Raw genomic sequence first — 20,568 nt, 5'->3', positions numbered from 1 at the left:
AAAGGTCCAGACGAACCGGGACCAATGGCCCACGTGGCCCGGCCGGCCCCCGGGGCTCACGAACCGGGTCCAATGCCCCATTGGTCCCGGTTCTGGTTTGAACCGGGACTAATTGACTGGACCGGCCTGGACCATTGGCCCCTTTTCTACTAGTGCATACATTTCTATAGGTTATGCATAATTCAAGTTGTCTTAATTAGTACAGGCCATCACCTGTACGTATATGTACCTTGTCTTTGCCAAACAGTACCTAACCTAACACTACGTGCTGATCCAGAGGATCGGACGTTAGTTACACTGTACACAACCATACATGGGTCGAGACGTCGGGTTCTAACTTCTCACCACCATTTTTACAGCACTACTCTCTGTCTTTCAGACATCAAGACATGGCTGTACGGAGTGAAGAAGCAGATTATCTGAACTCTGGGTCTTCCTGTTGGAGCAGAGGAAGAAGTTGCGAGAGCCCAGGTCCAGCACCTTGGCCTCCGGGTCAAGAGTTGCACGCATGACCAACACAGTATCTCATCGTCAGCGATCGATGCAGCTCGAAGTTGGACTGGGAAACTAATCAATTGCTCAATGGAATACATCACATACGGCTTGTTACGTATACCTACCATCGAGTGCGTACCTGGCACTACCGGAAATTGGCCCTACCCCGACGGCCAAATCAATGCCGACGGCAGCCGTCGGCCTACTTTGCGCTATGCCGACAGCCACGTCTTGGCCATCGGCGTACCTTGGCCGTCGGGCTACCACGAGCTAAGCCGACGGCACCCGTCGGCATACATATGTCGTCGGCCCAGCTGCGAACATGGCGACAGCAGCCGTCGGCATAACCAAGCCGTCGGCATACCCGTGGGCCCGGCGACCCCGCCCGTGACCAGCGGCTAACGTCGTCAAATCTATGCCGACGGCCTGGACGGCCGGCCGTCGGCATATATCGTCATGCCACGTCACAGATCCGCGGCGCACCGTCCATGAGCTAAGCCGACGGCTGCCGTCGGCATACATGCCACGTCAGCGATCCGCGGCACGCCGCCCGCCGCCTAAAACCTGGCCGTCTCTATGCCGACGGCATAGCCGTCGGCATAGGTAGACTTTTTTTTCATATGTATTTTTTTAAGCTTTTTTATGTATTATTATATAAACTAACATGTAGCATGTTAAATATAAACATACATATGAATATATATGTAGTTTGTATTTTTTTCATATATTATGAATATATATATATATATATATATGGTTTGTATTTTTCGAGCACGTTAATAATGTGCGGTCATGTTCTTTTGAATATAGATCATTATATTTTATTAAAATCAAAAACAGCTATGCCGGCAAAAGTTTTGTGGCGGTTGCAAACGCCCGACACCCGTCTCCAGAGTGTGACCCCCCTCACGTCCGCGGTGTGCCCCCCTCATGGACGGCGCCGGCACCTGGAGGGGGGAAACGGACGCGTCGGGTCTACACGGTGGATGTAGCTGTGGGTTTGGCCCGGATGTTGCTCCCGGGTGTCCCTACGGGTGACCTGACACAACCGGGTGCAGAGGTCCACTGGTCAAAGCCCATCCGTGGGAAGTCAAAAGGCTAGATCTCGTGGTCAACCGCTCCACGGTTAGGCGGGACGGGGGCCCTGGGGGGGTAGCAATGCCACCGGAGCATCGTACCGGACCCTCATACATGTGCGAGGTGGTGTTGTGGCATGTTCAAAGAGGCGGCACGCATCTCAGGGGCGTGGCCCCCCTAACGGACGGCGCCGCCGCCGGCACCTGGAGGGGGAAAACGGACGCATCGGGTCTACACGGAGGGGATGTAGCTATCGGTTTGGCCCGGATGTTGCTCCCAGGTGTCCCTCTGAGCTGACCTAACACAACCGGGTGGAGAGGTCCACTGTTCAAAGCCTGTCCGTGGAAAGTCAAAGGGCAAGATCTCGTGGTCAACCGCTCTAGGGTTAGGCAGGACAGGGGCCCTGGGGGGTAGCAATGCCACCGGAGCATCGCACCGGGCCCTCATACATGCGGGGTGGTGTGGTGGCATGTCCGAAGAGGCGGCACGCGTCTCCGGGGTTTGGCCCCCCTCACGGACGGCGCCACCGCCGGCACCTGGAGGGGGGAAACGGACGCGTCGGGTCTACACGGAGGGGATCTTGCTGTGGGTCTGGCCCGGATGTTGCTCCAAAGTGTTCCTATGGGCTGACCTAACACAACCGGGTGGAGAGGTCCACTGGTCAAATCCCGTCCGTGCAAAGTCAAAGGGCTAGATCCCGTGGTCAAACGCTACAGGGTTAGGCGGGTTGGGGGCCCTGGGGGGTAGCAATGCCACCGGAGCATCGCACCGGGCCCTCATACATGCGGGGTGGTGTGGTGGCATGTCCAAAGAGGCGGCACGCGTCTCCGGGCGTGGCCCCCCCTAACGGACGGCGATGACACGGTAGTAGCCATTCTGCGGTAACGATGCGGCGTGAATATTATTAAATACTCGGAGCGCGATAAAATCATGAGTTTTTTTGCACGACGTGTGCACATGTGCTATAGGAACGATAATATTTTTTTCATAATTTTTGGTGATGGAGAAGTATCCGAAAAATCCCCTCTACGCGGATTGCCCTTCGCGCGTCTACGGCTGTGGCCGGCGGCCTCCGGGGGCTAGCATGCCGCAAAATCTTGCGTAGGCAGCCTCTCATGTGTTTGGAAGTGTTGTGGTGGTTGCAAACGCCCGACACGCGTGTCCGGGTGTGCCCCCCCTCACGGACGGCGCCGCCGCCGGCACCTGGAGGGGGGAAACGGACGCATCGGGTCTACACGGAGGGGATGTAGCTGTCGGTTTGGCCCGGATGTTGCTCCCAGGTGTCCCTCTGAGCTGACCTAACACAACCGGGTGGAGAGGTCCACTGTTCAAAGCCTGTTCGTGGAAAGTCAAAGGGCAAGATCTCGTGGTCAACCGCTCTAGGGTTAGGGAGGACAGGGGCCCTGGGGGGTAGCAATGCCACCGGAGCGTCGCACCGGGCCCTCATACATGCGGGGTGGTGTGGTGGCATGTCCGAAGAGGCGGCACGCGTCTCCGGGGTTTGGCCCCCCTCACGGACGGCGCCACCGCCGGCACTTGGAGGGGGGAAACGGACGCGTCGGGTCTACACGGAGGGTATCTTGCTGTGGGTCTGGCCCGGATGTTGCTCCAAAGTGTTCCTATGGGCTGACCTAACACAACCGGGTGGAGAGGTCCACTGGTCAAATCCCGTCCGTGCAAAGTCAAAGGGCTAGATCCCTTGGTCAAACGCTACAGGGTTAGGCGTGACGGGGGCCCTGGGAGGGTAGCAATGCCACCGGAGCATCGCACCGGGCCCTCATACATGTGGGGTGGTGTGGTGGCATGTCCGAAGAGGCGGCACATGTCTCCGGGGCGTGGCCCCCCTCACGGACGGCGATGACACGGTAGTAGCCATTCTGTGGTAACGATGCGGCGTGAATATTATTAAATACTCGGAGCGCGATAAAATCATGAGTTTTTTTGCACGACGTGGGCACATGTGCTATAGGAACGATAATATTTTTTTCATAATTTTTGGTGATGGAGAAGTATCCGAAAAATTCCCTCTACGCGGATTGCCCTTCGCGCGTCTACGGCTGTGGCCGGCGGCCTCCGGGGGCTAGCATGCCGCCAAATCTTGCGTAGGCGGCCTCTCACGAGTTTGGAAGTGTTGTGGTGGTTGCAAACGCCCGGCACGCGTGTCTGGGGTGTGCCTCCCCTCACGGACGGCGCCGCCGCCGGCACTTGGAGGGGGGAAACGGACGCGTCGGGTCTACACGGAGGGGATCTTGTTGTGGGTCTGGCCCGGATGTTGCTCCAAAGTGTTCCTATGGGCTGACCTAACACAACCGGGTGGGGAGGTCCGCTGGTCAAAGCCCGTTCCGTGCAAAGTCAAAGGGCTAGATCCCGTGGTCAAACGCTACAGGGCTAGGCGGGACGGGGGCCCTGGGGGTAGCAATGCCACCGGAGCGTCGCACCGGGCCCTCATACATGCGGGGTGGTGTGGTGGCATGTCCGAAGAGGCGGCACGCGTCTCCGGGGTTTGGCCCCCCTCACGGACGGCGCCACCGCCGGCACCTGGAGGGGGGAAACGGACGCGTCGGGTCTACACGGAGGGGATCTTTCTGTGGGTCTGGCCCGGATGTTGCTCCAAAGTGTTCCTATGGGCTGACCTAACACAACCGGGTGGAGAGGTCCACTGGTCAAATCCCGTCCGTGCAAAGTCAAAGGGCTAGATCCCGTGGTCAAACGCTACAGGGTTAGGCGGGTCGGGGGCCCTGGGGGGTAGCAATGCCACCGGAGCGTCGCACCGGGCCCTCATACATGCGGGGTGGTGTGGTGGCATGTCCGAAGAGGCGGCACGCGTCTCCGGGCGTGGCCCCCCTAACGGACGGCGATGACACGGTAGTAGCCATTCTGCGGTAACGATGCGGCGTGAATATTATTAAATACTCGAAGCGCGATAAAATCATGAGTTTTTTTTGCACGACGTGTGCACATGTGCTATAGGAACGATAATATTTTTTTCATAATTTTTGGTGATGGAGAAGTATCCGAAAAATCCCCTCTACGCGGATTGCCCTTCGCGCGTCTACGGCTGTGGCCGGCGGCCTCCGGGGGCTAGCATGCCGCCAAATCTTGCGTAGGCAGCCTCTCATGTGTTTGGAAGTGTTGTGGTGGTTGCAAACGCCCTTCACGCGTGTCCGGGTGTGCCCCCCCTCACGGATGGCGCCGCCGCCGGCACCTGGAGGGGGAAACGGACGCATCGGGTCTACACGGAGGGGATGTAGCTGTCGGTTTGGCCCGGATGTTGCTCCCAGGTGTCCCTCTGAGCTGACCTAACACAACCGGGTGGAGAGGTCCACTGTTCAAAGCCTGTTCGTGGAAAGTCAAAGGGCAAGATCTCGTGGTCAACCGCTCTAGGGTTAGGGAGGACAGGGGCCCTGGGGGGGTAGCAATGCCACCGGAGCGTCGCACCGGGCCCTCATACATGCGGGGTGGTGTGGTGGCATGTCCGAAGAGGCGGCACGCGTCTCCGGGGTTTGGCCCCCCTCACGGACGGCGCCACCGCCGGCACTTGGAGGGGGGAAACGGACGCGTCGGGTCTACACGGAGGGTATCTTGCTGTGGGTCTGGCCCGGATGTTGCTCCAAAGTGTTCCTATGGGCTGACCTAACACAACCGGGTGGAGAGGTCCACTGGTCAAATCCCGTCCGTGCAAAGTCAAAGGGCTAGATCCCTTGGTCAAACGCTACAGGGTTAGGCGTGACGGGGGCCCTGGGAGGGTAGCAATGCCACCGGAGCATCGCACCGGGCCCTCATACATGTGGGGTGGTGTGGTGGCATGTCCGAAGAGGCGGCACATGTCTCCGGGGCGTGGCCCCCCTAACGGACGGCGATGACACGGTAGTAGCCATTCTGCGGTAACGATGCAGCGTGAATATTATTAAATACTCGGAGCGCGATAAAATCATGAGTTTTTTTGCACGACGTGGGCACATGTGCTATAGGAACGATAATATTTTTTTCATAATTTTTGGTGATGGAGAAGTATCCGAAAAATTCCCTCTACGCGGATTGCCCTTCGCGCGTCTACGGCTGTGGCCGGCGGCCTCCGGGGGCTAGCATGCCGCCAAATCTTGCGTAGGCGGCCTCTCACAAGTTTGGAAGTGTTTTGGTGGTTGCAAACGCCCGGCACGCGTGTCCGGGGTGTGCCCCCCTCACGGACGGCGCCGCCGCCGGCACCTGGAGGGGGGAAACAGACGCATCGGGTCTACACGGAGGGGATCTTGTTGTGGGTCTGGCCCGGATGTTGCTCCAAGTGTTCCCTATGGGCTGACCTAACACAACCGGGTGGGGAGGTCCGCTGGTCAAAGCCGTCCGTGGAAAGTCAAAGGGCTAGATCCCGTGGTCAAACGCTACAGGGCTAGGCAGGACGGGGGCCCTGGGGGTAGCAATGCCACCGGAGCGTCGCACCGGGCCCTCATACATGCGGGGTGGTGTGGTGGCATGTCCGAAGAGGCGGCACGCGTCTCCGGGGTTTGGCCCCCCTCACGGACGGCGCCACCGCCGGCACCTGGAGGGGGGAAACGGACGCGTCGGGTCTACACGGAGGGGATCTTGCTGTGGGTCTGGCCCGGATGTTGCTCCAAAGTGTTCCTATGGGCTGACCTAACACAACCGGGTGGAGAGGTCCACTGGTCAAATCCCGTCCGTGCAAAGTCAAAGGGCTAGATCCCGTGGTCAAACGCTACAGGGTTAGGCGGGTTGGGGGCCCTGGGGGGTAGCAATGCCACCGGAGCATCGCACCGGGCCCTCATACATGCGGGGTGGTGTGGTGGCATGTCCGAAGAGGCGGCACGCGTCTCCGGGCGTGGCCCCCCCCTAACGGACGGCGATGACACGGTAGTAGCCATTCTGCGGTAACGATGCGGCGTGAATATTATTCAATACTCGGAGCGCGATAAAATCATGAGTTTTTTTTGCACGACGTGTGCACATGTGCTATAGGAACGATAATATTTTTTTCATAATTTTTGGTGATGGAGAAGTATCCGAAAAATCCCCTCTACGCGGATTGCCCTTCGCGCGTCTACGGCTGTGGCCGGCGGCCTCCGGGGGCTAGCATGCCGCCAAATCTTGCGTAGGCAGCCTCTCATGTGTTTGGAAGTGTTGTGGTGGTTGCAAACGCCCTTCACGCGTGTCCGGGTGTGCCCCCCCTCACGGACGGCGCCGCCGCCGGCACCTGGAGGGGGGAAACGGACGCATCGGGTCTACACGGAGGGGATGTAGCTGTCGGTTTGGCCCGGATGTTGCTCCCAGGTGTCCCTCTGAGCTGACCTAACACAACCGGGTGGAGAGGTCCACTGTTCAAAGCCTGTTCGTGGAAAGTCAAAGGGCAAGATCTCGTGGTCAACCGCTCTAGGGTTAGGGAGGACAGGGGCCCTGGGGGGTAGCAATGCCACCGGAGCGTCGCACCGGGCCCTCATACATGCGGGGTGGTGTGGTGGCATGTCCGAAGAGGCGGCACGCGTCTCCGGGGTTTGGCCCCCCTCACGGACGGCGCCACCGCCGGCACCTTGGAGGGGGGAAACGGACGCGTCGGGTCTACACGGAGGGTATCTTGTTGTGGGTCTGGCCCGGATGTTGCTCCAAAGTGTTCCTATGGGATGACCTAACACAACCGGGTGGAGAGGTCCACTGGTCAAATCCCGTCCGTGCAAAGTCAAAGGGCTAGATGCCTTGGTCAAACGCTACAGGGTTAGGCGTGACGGGGGCCCTGGGGGGTAGCAATGCCACCGGAGCATCGCACCGGGCCCTCATACATGCGGGGTGGTGTGGTGGCATGTCCGAAGAGGCGGCACATGTCTCCGGGGCGTGGCCCCCCTCACGGACGGCGATGACACGGTAGTAGCCATTCTGTGGTAACAATGCGGCGTGAATATTATTAAATACTCGGAGCGCGATAAAATCATGAGTTTTTTTGCATGACGTGGGCACATGTGCTATAGGAATGATAATATCTTTTTCATAATTTTTGGTGTCTGGGGTGTGCCTCCCCTCACGGATGGCGCCGCCGCCGGCACTTGGAGGGGGGAAACGGACGCGTCGGGTCTACACGGAGGGGATCTTGTTGTGGGTCTGGCCCGGATGTTGCTCCAAAGTGTTCCTATGGGCTGACCTAACACAACCGGGTGGGGAGGTCCGCTGGTCAAAGCCCGTCCGTGCAAAGTCAAAGGGCTAGATCCCGTGGTCAAACGCTACAGGGCTAGGCGGGACGGGGGCCCTGGGGGTAGCAATGCCACCGGAGCGTCGCACCGGGCCCTGATACATGCGGGGTGGTGTGGTGGCATGTCCGAAGAGGCGGCACGCGTCTCCGGGGTTTGGCCCCCCTCATGGACGGCGCCACCACCGGCACCTGGAGGGGGGAAACGGACGCGTCGGGTCTACACAGAGGGGATCTTACTGTGGGTCTGGCCCGGATGTTGCTCCAAAGTGTTCCTATGGGCTGACCTAACACAACCGGGTGGAGAGGTCCACTGGTCAAATCCCGTCCGTGCAAAGTCAAAGGGCTAGATCCCGTGGTCAAACGCTACAGGGTTAGGCGGGTCGGGGGGCCTAGGGGGTAGCAATGCCATCGGAGCGTCGCACCGGGCCCACATACATGCGGGGTGGTGTGGTGGCATGTTCGAAGAGGCGGCACGCGTCTCCGGGCGTGGCCCCCCTAGCGGACGGCGATGACACGGTAGTAGCCATTCTGCGGTAACGATGCGGCGTGAATATTATTAAATACTCGGAGCGCGATAAAATCATGAGTTTTTTTGCACGACGTGTGCACATGTGCTATAGGAACGATAATATTTTTTTCATAATTTTTGGTGATGGAGAAGTATCCGAAAAATCCCCTCTACGCGGATTGCCCTTCGCGTGTCTACGGCTGTGGCCGGCGGCCTCCGGGAGCTAGCATGCCGCAAAATCTTGTGTAGGCAGCCTCTCATGTGTTTGGAAGTGTTGTGGTGGTTGCAAACGCCCGACACGCGTGTCCGGGTGTGCCCCCCCTCACGGACGGCGCCGCCGCCGGCACCTGGAGGGGGGAAACGGACGCATCGGGTCTACACGGAGGGGATGTAGCTGTCGGTTTGGCCCGGATGTTGCTCCCAGGTGTCCCTCTGAGCTGACCTAACACAACCGGGTGGAGAGGTCCACTGTTCAAAGCCTGTTCGTGGAAAGTCAAAGGGCAAGATCTCGTGGTCAACCGCTCTAGGGTTAGGCAGGACAGGGGCCCTGGGGGGGGGTAGCAATGCCACCGGAGCGTCGCACCGGGCCCTCATACATGCGGGGTGGTGTGGTGGCATGTCCGAAGAGGCGGCACGCGTCTCCGGGGTTTGGCCCCCCTCACGGACGGCGCCACCGCCGGCACTTGGAGGGGGGAAACGGACGCGTCGGGTCTACACGGAGGGGATCTTGCTGTGGGTCTGGCCCGGATGTTGCTCCAAAGTGTTCCTATGGGCTGACCTAACACAACCGGGTGGAGAGGTCCACTGGTCAAATCCCTGTCCGTGCAAAGTCAAAGGGCTAGATCCCTGGTCAAACGCTACAGGGTTAGGCGTGACGGGGGCCCTGGGGGTAGCAATGCCACCGGAGCATCGCACCGGGCCCTCATACATGCGGGGTGGTGTGGTGGCATGTCCGAAGAGGCGGCACAGTCTCCGGGGCGTGGCCCCCCCTCACGGACGGCGATGACACGGTAGTAGCCATTCTGCGGTAACGATGCGGCGTGAATATTATTAAATACTCGGAGCGCGATAAAATCATGAGTTTTTTTTGCACGACGTGGGCACATGTGCTATAGGAACGATAATATTTTTTTCATAATTTTTGGTGATGGAGAAGTATCCCAAAAATTCCCTCTACGCGGATTGCCCTTCGCGCGTCTACGGCTGTGGCCGGCGGCCTCCGGGGGCTAGCATGCCGCCAAATCTTGCGTAGGCGGCCTCTCACAAGTTTGGAAGTGTTTTGGTGGTTGCAAACGCCCGGCACGCGTGTCCGGGGTGTGCCCCCCTCACGGACGGCGCCGCCGCCGGCACCTGGAGGGGGGAAACGGACGCGTCGGGTCTACACGGAGAGGATCTTGCTGTGGGTCTGGCCCGGTTGTTGCTCCAAAGTGTTCCTATGGGCTGACCTAACACAACCGGGCGGGGAGGTCCGCTGGTCAAAGCCCGTCCGTGCAAAGTCAAAGGGCTAGATCCCGTGGTCAACCGCTCCAGGGTTAGGCGGGACGGGGGCCCTGGGGGTAGCAATGCCACCGGAGCATCGCACCGGGCCCTCATACATGCGGGGTGGTGTTGTGGCATGTCCGAAGAGGCGACACGCGTCTCCGGGGTGTGGCCCCCCTCACGGACGGCGCCACCGCCGGCACCTGGAGGGGGGAAACGGACGCGTCGGGTCTACACGGAGGGGATCTTGCTGTGGGTCTGGCCCGGATGTTGCTCCAAAGTGTTCCTATGGGCTGACCTAACACAACCGGGTGGAGAGGTCCACTGGTCAAATCCCGTCCGTGCAAAGTCAAAGGGCTAGATCCCGTGGTCAAACGCTACAGGGTTAGGCGGGACGGGGGCCCTGGGGGTAGCAATGCCACCGGAGCATCGCACCGGGCCCTCATACATGCGGGGTGGTGTGGTGGCATGTCCGAAGAGGCGGCACGCGTCTCCGGGGCGTGGCCCCCCTAACGGACGGCGATGACACGGTAGTAGCCATTCTGCGGTAACGATGCGGCGTGAATATTATTAAATACTCGGAGCGCGATAAAATCATGAGTTTTTTTGCACGACGTGGGCACATGTGCTATAGGAACGATAATATTTTTTCATAATTTTTGGTGATGGAGAAGTATCCGAAAATCCCCTCTACGCGGATTGCCCTTCGCGCGTCTACGGCTGTGGCCCGGCGGCCTCCAGGAGCTAGCATGCCGCCAAATCTTGCGTAGCCTCTCATGTGTTGGAAGTGTTGTGGTGGTTGCAAACGCCCGGCACGCGTGTCCGGGGTGTGCCCCCCTCACGGACGGCGCCGCCGCGGCACCTGGAGGGGGGAAACGGACGCATCGGGTCTACACGGAGGGGATGTAGCTGTCGGTTTGGCCCGGATGTTGCTCCCAGGTGTCCCTCTGAGCTGACCTACACAACCGGGTGGAGATGTCCACTGTTCAAAGCCTGTTCGTGGAAAGTCAAAGGGCAAGATCTCGTGGTCAACCGCTCTAGGGTTAGGGAGGACAGGGGCCCTGGGGGGTAGCAATGCCACCGGAGCGTCGCACCGGGACCTCATACATGCAGGGTGGTGTGGTGGCATGTCCGAAGAGGCGGCACGCGTCTCCGGGGTTTGGCCCCCCTCACGGACGGCGCCACCGCCAGCACCTGGAGGTGGGAAACGGACGCGTCGGGTCTACACGGAGGGGATCTTGCTGTGGGTCTGGCCCGGATGTTGCTCCAAAGTGTTCCTATAGGCTGACCTAACACAACCGGGTGGAGAGGTCCACTGGTCAAATCCCGTCCGTGTAAAGTCAAAGGGCTAGATCCCGTGGTCAAACGCTACAGGGTTAGGCGGGACGGGGGCCCTGGGGGGTAGCAATGCCACCGGAGCATCGCACCGGGCCCTCATACATGCGGGGTGGTGTGGTGGCATGTCCGAAGAGGCGGCACGCATCTCCGGGGCGTGGCCCCCCTAACGGACGGCGATGACATGGTAGTAGCCATTCTGCGGTAACGATGCGGCGTGAATATTATTAAATACTCGGAGCGCGATAAAATCATGAGTTTTTTTGCACGACATGGGCACATGTGCTATAGGAACGATAATATTTATTTCATAATTTTTGGTGATGGAGAAGTATCCCAAAAATTCTCTCTACGCGGATTGCCCTTCGCGCGTCTACGGCTGTGGCCGGCGGCCTCCGGGGGCTAGCATGCCGCCAAATCTTGCGTAGGCGGCTCTCACAAGTTTGGAAAGTGTTGTGGTGGTTGCAACGCCCGGCACGCGTGTCCGGGGTGTGCCCCCCTCACGGACGGCGCCGCGCGGACACTGGAGGGGGGAAACGGACGCGTCGGGTCTACACGGAGGGATCTTGCTTGTGGGTTTGGCCCGGATGTTGCTCCCAGGTGTCCCTCTGGCTGACCTGACACAACCGGGTGGAGAGGTCCCCTGTCAAAGCCTGTCCGTGAAAGTCAAAGGGCAAGATCTCGTGGTCAACCGCTCTAGGGTTAGGCAGGCAGGGGCCCTGGGGGGGGTAGCAATGCCACCGGAGCATCGCACCGGCCCTCATACATGCGGGGTGGTGTTGTGGCATGTCCGAAGAGGCGGCACGCGTCTCCGGGGTGTGCCCCCTCACGGATGGCGCCTGCCGTCACCTGGAGGGGAGGAAACGACGCGTCGGGTCTACACGGAGTGGATGTAGCTGTGGGTTTGGCCCGGATGTTGCTCCCGGGTGTCCCTATGGGTAGACCTGACACAACCGGGTGGAGAGGTCCACTGGTCAGAGCCCGTCCGTGGGAAGTCAAAGGGCTAGATCTCGTGATCAACCGCTCCTGGGTTAGGCGGGACGGGGGCCCTGGGGGGTAGCAATGCCACCGGAGCATCGCACCGGGCCCTCATACATGCGGGGTGGTGTGGTGGCATGTCCGAAGAGGCGGCACGCGTCTCCGGGGCGTGGCCCCCCTAACGGACGGCGATGACACGGTAGTAGCCATTCTGCGGTAACGATGCGGCGTGAATATTATTAAATACTCGGAGCGCGATAAAATCATGAGTTTTTTTTGCACGACGTGGGCACATGTGCTATAGGAACGATAATATTTTTTTCATAATTTTTGGTGATGGAGAAGTATCCCAAAAATTCCCTCTACGCGGATTGCCCTTCGCGCGTCTACGGCTGTGGCCGGCGGCCTCCGGGGGCTAGCATGCCGCCAAATCTTGCGTAGGCGGCCTCTCACAAGTTTGGAAGTGTTGTGGTGGTTGCAAACGCCCGGCACGCGTGTCCGGGGTGTGCCCCCCCTCACGGACGGCGCCGCCGCTGACACCTGGAGGGGGAAACGGACGCGTCGGGTCTACACGGAGGGGATCTTGTTGTGGGTTTGGCCCGGATGTTGCTCCCAGGTGTCCCTCTGAGCTGACCTGACACAACCGGGTGGAGAGGTCCCCTGTTCAAAGCCTGTCCGTGGAAAGTCAAAGGGCAAGATCTCGTGGTCAACCGCTCTAGGGTTAGGCAGGACAGGGGCCCTGGGGGGGGGTAGCAATGCCACCGGAGCGTCGCACCGGGCCCTCATACATGCGGGGTGGTGTGGTGGCATGTCCGAAGAGGCGGCACGCGTCTCCGGGGTTTGGCCCCCCTCACGGATGGCGCCACCGCCGGCACTTGGAGGGGGGAAATGGACGCGTCGGGTCTACACGGAGGGTATCTTGTGTGGGTCTGGCCCGGATGTTGCTCCAAAGTGTTCCTATGGGCTGACCTAACACAACCGGGTGGAGAGGTCCACTGGTCAAATCCCGTCCGTGCAAAGTCAAAGGGCTAGATCCCTTGGTCAAACGCTACAGGGTTAGGCGTGACGGGGGCCCTGGGAGGGTAGCAATGCCACCGGAGCATCGCACCGGGCCCTCATACATGTGGGGTGGTGTGGTGGCATGTCCGAAGAGGCGGCACATGTCTCCGGGGCGTGGCCCCCCTCACGGACGGCGATGACACGGTAGTAGCCATTCTGTGGTAACGATGCGGCGTGAATATTATTAAATACTCGGAGCGCGATAAAATCATGAGTTTTTTTGCACGACGTGGGCACATGTGCTATAGGAACGATAATATTTTTTCATAATTTTTGGTGTCTGGGTGTGCCTCCCCTCACGGATGGCGCCGCCGCCGGCACTTGGAGGGGGGAAACGGACGCGTCGGGTCTACACGGAGGGGATCTTGTTGTGGGTCTGGCCCGGATGTTGCTCCAAAGTGTTCCTATGGGCTGACCTAACACAACCGGGTGGGGAGGTCCGCTGGTCAAAGCCCGTCCGTGCAAAGTCAAAGGGCTAGATCCCGTGGTCAAACGCTACAGGGCTAGGCGGGACGGGGGCCCTGGGGGTAGCAATGCCACCGGAGCGTCGCACCGGGCCCTGATACATGCGGGGTGGTGTGGTGGCATGTCCGAAGAGGCGGCACGCGTCTCCGGGGTTTGGCCCCCTCATGGACGGCGCACCACCGGCACCTGGAGGGGGGAAACGGACGCGTCGGGTCTACACAGGGGATCTTACTGTGGGTCTGGCCCGGATGTTGCTCCAAAGTGTTCCTATGGGCTGACCTAACACAACCGGTGGAGAGGTCCACTGGTCAAATCCCGTCCGTGCAAAGTCAAAGGGCTAGATCCCGTGATCAACCGCTCCTGGGTTAGGCGGGACGGGGGCCCTGGGGGGTAGCAATGCCACCGGAGCATCGCACCGGGCCCTCATACATGCGGGGTGGTGTGGTGGCATGTCCGAAGAGGCGGCACGCGTCTCCGGGGCGTGGCCCCCCCTAACGGACGGCGATGACACGGTAGTAGCCATTCTGCGGTAACGATGCGGCGTGAATATTATTAAATACTCGGAGCGCGATAAAATCATGAGTTTTTTTGCACGACGTGGGCACATGTGCTATAGGAACGATAATATTTTTTCATAATTTTTGGTGATGGAGAAGTATCCCAAAAATTCCCTCTACGCGGATTGCCCTTCGCGCGTCTACGGCTGTGGCCGGCGGCCTCCGGGGGCTAGCATGCCGCCAAATCTTGCGTAGGCGGCCTCTCACAAGTTTGGAAGTGTTTTGGTGGTTGCAAACGCCCGGCACGCGTGTCCGGGGTGTGCCCCCCTCACGGACGGCGCCGCCGCCGACACCTGGAGGGGGAAACGGACGCGTCGGGTCTACACGGAGGGGATCTTGTTGTGGGTTTGGCCCGGATGTTGCTCCCAGGTGTCCCTCTGAGCTGACCTGACACAACCGGGTGGAGAGGTCCCCTGTTCAAAGCCTGTCCGTGGAAAGTCAAAGGGCAAGATCTCGTGGTCAACCGCTCTAGGGTTAGGCAGGACAGGGGGCCCTGGGGGGGGGGGTAGCAATGCCACCGGAGCGTCGCACCGGGCCCTCATACATGCGGGGTGGTGTGGTGGCATGTCCGAAGAGGCGGCACGCGTCTCCGGGGTTTGGCCCCCCTCACGGATGGCGCCACCGCCGGCACCTGGAGGGGGGAAACGACGCGTCGGGTCTACACGGAGGGGATCTTGCTGTGGGTCTGGCCCGGATGTTGCTCCAAAGTGTTCCTATGGGTAGACCTGACACAACCGGGTGGAGAGGTCCACTGGTCAAATCCCGTCCGTGTAAAGTCAAAGGGCTAGATCTCGTGATCAACCGCTACAGGGTTAGGCGGGACGGGGGCCCTGGGGAGTAGCAATGCCACCGGAGCATCGCACCGGGCCCTCATACATGCGGGGTGGTGTGGTGGCATGTCCGAAGAGGCGGCACGCATCTCCGGGGCGTGGCCCCCCCTAACGGACGGCGATGACACGGTAGTAGCCATTCTGCGGTAACGATGCGGCGTGAATATTATTAAATACTCGGAGCGCGATAAAATCATGAGTTTTTTTGCACGACGTGGGCACATGTGCTATAGGAACGATAATATTTTTTCATAATTTTTGGTGATGGAGAAGTATCCCAAAAATTCCCTCTACGCGGATTGCCCTTCGCGCGTCTACGGCTGTGGCCGGCGGCCTCCGGGGGCTAGCATGCCGCCAAATCTTGCGTAGGCGGCCTCTCACAAGTTTGGAAGTGTTTTGGTGGTTGCAAACGCCCGGCACGCGTGTCCGGGGTGTGCCCCCCTCACGGACGGCGCCGCCGCTGACACCTGGAGGGGGGAAACGGACGCGTCGGGTCTACACGGAGGGGATCTTGTTGTGGGTTTGGCCCGGATGTTGCTCCCAGGTGTCCCTCTGAGCTGACCTGACACAACCGGGTGGAGAGGTCCCCTGTTCAAAGCCTGTCCGTGGAAAGTCAAAGGGCAAGATCTCGTGGTCAACCGCTCTAGGGTTAGGCAGGACAGGGGCCCTGGGGGGGGTAGCAATGCCACCGGAGCGTCGCACCGGGCCCTCATACATGCGGGGTGGTGTGGTGGCATGTCCGAAGAGGCGGCACGCGTCTCCGGGGTTTGGCCCCCTCACGGATGGCGCCACCGCCGGCACCTGGAGGGGGGAAACGGACGCGTCGGGTCTACACGGAGGGGATCTTGCTGTGGGTCTGGCCCGGATGTTGCTCCAAAGTGTTCCTATGGGCTGACCTAACACAACCGGGTGGAGAGGTCCACTGGTCAAATCCCGTCCGTGCAAAGTCAAAGGGCTAGATCCCGTGGTCAACGCTACAGGGTTAGGCGGGACGGGGGCCCTGGGGGGTAGCAATGCCACCGGAGCATCGCACCGGGCCCTCATACATGCGGGGTGGTGTGGTGGCATGTCCGAAGAGGCGGCACGCATCTCCGGGGCGTGCCCCCCCCTAACGGACGGCGATGACACGGTAGTAGCCATTCTGCGGTAACGATGCGGCGTGAATATTATTAAATACTCGGAGCGCGATAAAATCATGAGTTTTTTTGCACGACGTGGGCACATGTGCTATAGGAACGATAATATTTTTTTCATAATTTTTGGTGATGGAGAAGTATCCCAAAAATTCCCTCTACGCGGATTGCCCTTCGCGCGTCTACGGCTGTGGCCGGCGGCCTCCGGGGGCTAGCATGCCGCCAAATCTTGCGTAGGCGGCCTCTCACAAGTTTGGAAGTGTTTTGGTGGTTGCAAACGCCCGGCACGCGTGTCCGGGGTGTGCCCCCCCTCACGGACGGCGCCGCCGCCGGCACCTGGAGGGGGGTAAACGGACGCGTCGGGTCTACACGGAGAGGATCTTGCTGTGGGTCTGGCCCGGTTGTTGCTCCAATGTGTCCCTCTGGCTGACCTAACACAACCGGGCGGGGAGGTCCGCTGGTCAAAGCCCGTCCGTGCAAAGTCAAAGGGCTAGATCCCGTGGTCAACCACTCCAGGGTTAGGCGGACGTGGGCCCTGGGGGTAGCAATGCCACCGCAGCGTCGTACCGGGCCCTCATACATGCGGGGTGGTGTTGTGGCATGTCCGAAGAGGCGACACGCGTCTCCGGGGTGTGCCCCCCATCACGGACGGCGCCGCTGCCGTCACCTGGAGGGGGGGAAACGGACGCGTCGGGTCTACACGGAGTGGATGTAGCTGTGGGTTTGGCCCGGATGTTGCTCCCGGGTGTCCCTATGGGTAGACCTGACACAACCGGGTGGAGAGGTCCACTGGTCAGAGCCCGTTCGTGGGAAGTCAAAGGGCTAGATCTCGTGATCAACCGCTACAGGGTTAGGCGGGACGGGGGCCCTGGGGGTAGCAATGCCACCGGAGCATCGCACCGGGCCCTCATACATGCGGGGTGGTGTGGTGGCATGTCCGAAGAGGCAGCACGCATCTCCGGGGCGTGGCCCCCCCTAACGGACGGCGATGACACGGTAGTAGCCATTCTGCGGTAACGATGCGGCGTGAATATTATTAAATACTCGGAGCGCGATAAAATCATGAGTTTTTTTGCACGACGTGGGCACATGTGCTATAGGAACGATAATATTTTTTTCATAATTTTTGGTGATGGAGAAGTATCCCAAAAATTCCCTCTACGCGGATTGCCCTTCGCGCGTGTACGGCTGTGGCCGGCGGCCTCCGGGGGCTAGCATGCCGCCAAATCTTGCGTAGGCGGCCTCTCACAAGTTTGGAAGTGTTTTGGTGGTTGCAAACGCCCGGCACGCGTGTCCGGGGTGTGCCCCCCCTCACGGACGGCGCCACCGCCGGCACCTGGAAGGGGAAACGGACGCGTCGGGTCTACACGGAGAGGATCTTGCTGTGGGTCTGGCCCGGTTGTTGCTCCAAAGTGTTCCTTTGGGTTGACCTAACACAACCGGGCGGGGAGGTCCGCTGGTCAAAGCCCGTCCGTGCAAAGTCAAAGGGCTAGATCCCGTGGTCAACCACTCCAGGGTTAGGCGGGACAGGGGCCCTGGGGGTAGCAATGCCATCGGAGCATCGTACCGGGCCCTCATACATGCGGGGTGGTGTTGTGGCATGTCCGAAGAGGCGACACGCGTCTCCGGGGTGTGCCCCCCATCACGGACGGCGCCGCTGCCGTCACCTGGAGGGGGGAAACGGACGCGTCGGGTCTACACGGAGTGGATGTAGCTGTGGGTTTGGCCCGGATGTTGCTCCCGGGTGTCCCTATGGGTAGACCTGACACAACCGGGTGGAGAGGTCCACTTGGTCAGAGCCCGTCCGTGGGAAGTCAAAGGGCTAGATCTCGTGATCAACCGCTCCTGGGTTAGGCGGGACGGGGGCCCTGGGGGGTAGCAATGCCACCGGAGCATCGCACCGGGCCCTCATACATGCGGGGTGGTGTGGTGGCATGTCCGAAGAGGCGGCACGCGTCTCCGGGGCGTGGCCCCCCCTAACGGACGGCGATGACACGGTAGTAGCCATTCTGCGGTAACGATGCGGCGTGAATATTATTAAATACTCGGAGCGCGATAAAATCATGAGTTTTTTTGCACGACGTGGGCACATGTGCTATAGGAACGATAATATTTTTTTCATAATTTTTGGTGATGGAGAAGTATCCCAAAAATTCCCTCTACGCGGATTGCCCTTCGCGCGTCTACGGCTGTGGCCGGCGGCCTCCGGGGGCTAGCATGCCGCCAAATCTTGCGTAGGCGGCCTCTCACAAGTTTGGAAGTGTTTGGTGGTTGCAAACGCCCGGCACGCGTGTCCGGGGTGTGCCCCCCCTCACGGACGGCGCCGCCGCCGGCACCTGGAGGGGGGAAACGGACGCGTCGGGTCTACACGGAGGGATGTAGCTGTCGGTTTGGCCCGGATGTTGCTCCCAGGTGTCCCTCTGAGCTGACCTAACACAACCGGGTGGAGAGGTCCACTGTTCAAAGCCTGTCCGTGGAAAGTCAAAGGGCAAGATCTCGTGGTCAACCGCTCTAGGGTTAGGGAGGACAGGGGCCCTGGGGGGTAGCAATGCCACCGGAGCGTCGCACCGGGCCCTCATACATGCGGGGTGTGTGGTGGCATGTTCGAAGAGGCGGCACGCGTCTCCGGGGTTTGGCCCCCCTCACGAATGGCGCCACCGCCGGCATTGGAGGGGGGAAACGGACGCATCGGGTCTACACGAAGGGTATCTTGCTGTGGGTCTGGCCCGGATTTGCTCCAAAGTGTTCCTATGGGCTGACCTAACACAACCGGGTGGAGAGGTCCACTGGTCAAATCCCGTCCGTGCAAAGTCAAAGGGCTAGATCCCTTGGTCAAACGCTACAGGGTTAGGCATGACGGGGGCCCTGGAAGGGTAGCAATGCCACCGGAGCATCGCACCGGGCCCTCATACATCTGGGGTGGTGTGGATGGCATGTCCGAAGAGGCGGCACATGTCTCCGGGGCGTGGCCCCCCTCACGGACGGCGATGACACGGTAGTAGCCATTCTGTGGTAACGATGCGGCGTGAATATTATTAAATACTCGAGCGCGATAAAATCATGAGTTTTTTTTGCACAACGCGGGCACATGTGCTATAGGAACGATAATATTTTTTCATAATTTTTGGTGTCTGGGGTGTGCCTCCCCTCACGGACGGCGCCGCCGCCGGCACTTGGAGGGGGGAAACGGACGCGTCGGGTCTACACGGAGGGGATCTTGTTGTGGGTCTGGCCCGGATGTTGCTCCAAAGTGTTCCTATGGGCTGACCTAACACAACCGGGTGGGGAGGTTCGCTGGTCAAAGCCCGTCCGTGCAAAGTCAAAGGGCTAGATCCCGTGGTCAAACGCTACAGGGCTAGGCGGGACGGGGGCCCTGGGGGTAGCAATGCCACCGGAGCGTCGCACCGGGCCCTCATACATGCGGGGTGGTGTGGTGGCATGTCCGAAGAGGCGGCACGCGTCTCCGGGGTTTGGCCCCCCTCACGGACGGCGCCACCGCCGGCACCTGGAGGGGGGAAACGGACGCGTCGGGTCTACACGGAGGGGATCTTGCTGTGGGTCTGGCCCGGATGTTGCTCCAAAGTGTTCCTATGGGCTGACCTAACACAACCGGGTGGAGAGGTCCACTGGTTCAAATCCCGTCCGTGCAAAGTCAAAGGGCTAGATCCCGTGGTCAAACGCTACAGGGTTAGGCGGGTCGGGGGCCCTGGGGGGTAGCAATGCCACCGGAGCATCGCACCGGGCCCTCATACATGCGGGGTGGTGTGGTGGCATGTCCGAAGAGGCGGCACGCGTCTCCGGGGCGTGGCCCCCCTTAACGGACGGCGATGACACGGTAGTAGATGGATCAGTTACTCGCATAGTTACCGGATCAGGCACTCGGTAACGGTACCCCTCAGTCAGTTGCTCTCCTATGTATCACCTTTCACGAGACCATAGAGAAAAATATACGTGATATTTTAGAAAATTGTTGTACAATATAAAAAAAGATCATGTCATTAAAAATAATGTTCCAAATCATTAAAGAAAATGTATGGTACATTTTAAATAATGTTCTGCATGTAAAAAATATGTATAAGAAAACATTAAAATATTTATAAAAATAAGAAAACATTATAAAATTTATACAAAATAATAAAAGTAAAAATAAAAATATGCCGACGGCAGCCGTCGGCATAGCTGCGGCCATAGGGAAGCTTATACGCAGATCGGTGACGTGGTTAATAAAAAGAAAAAAAAGTATGCCTACGGCTAAGCCGTCGGCATAGGTGCCATGTGGCGCCCCGAGCTATGCCGACGGCTTAGCCGTCGGCATAGTTGACCTTATCCAGTCACGGTCTCCCCCATCCAGTCACTTACTCCCCCACACCCTGAGCTGCCGCTGCTGCACCCCCCGACCCCGACCCCTGCGCCGCCGCCGCACCCCCCACCCCGACCTGCCGCCGCCGCCGCACCTCGCTCC

At 59.8% G+C, this 20,568-nt stretch overlaps 1 protein-coding gene across 1 annotated transcript in view; it reads right to left on the bottom strand.

The window, feature by feature from the left end:
- Window positions 1–375: 375 nt before the first annotated feature.
- Window positions 376–20,568, bottom strand: part of LOC123084187 (uncharacterized) — a 40,968-nt gene continuing 20,775 nt past the window's right edge. The window contains exon 2 of the mRNA XM_044505915.1: window positions 376–515. Within this exon, the coding sequence (XP_044361850.1) occupies window positions 376–515 (140 nt within the window). The remainder of the gene's footprint in view (window positions 516–20,568) is intronic.

This window comes from Triticum aestivum, chromosome 4A (genome assembly GCF_018294505.1).
Source record: "Triticum aestivum cultivar Chinese Spring chromosome 4A, IWGSC CS RefSeq v2.1, whole genome shotgun sequence".
Lineage (NCBI taxonomy): Eukaryota > Viridiplantae > Streptophyta > Magnoliopsida > Poales > Poaceae > Triticum > Triticum aestivum.
This window is presented reverse-complemented; position numbering and strand designations above follow the sequence as displayed.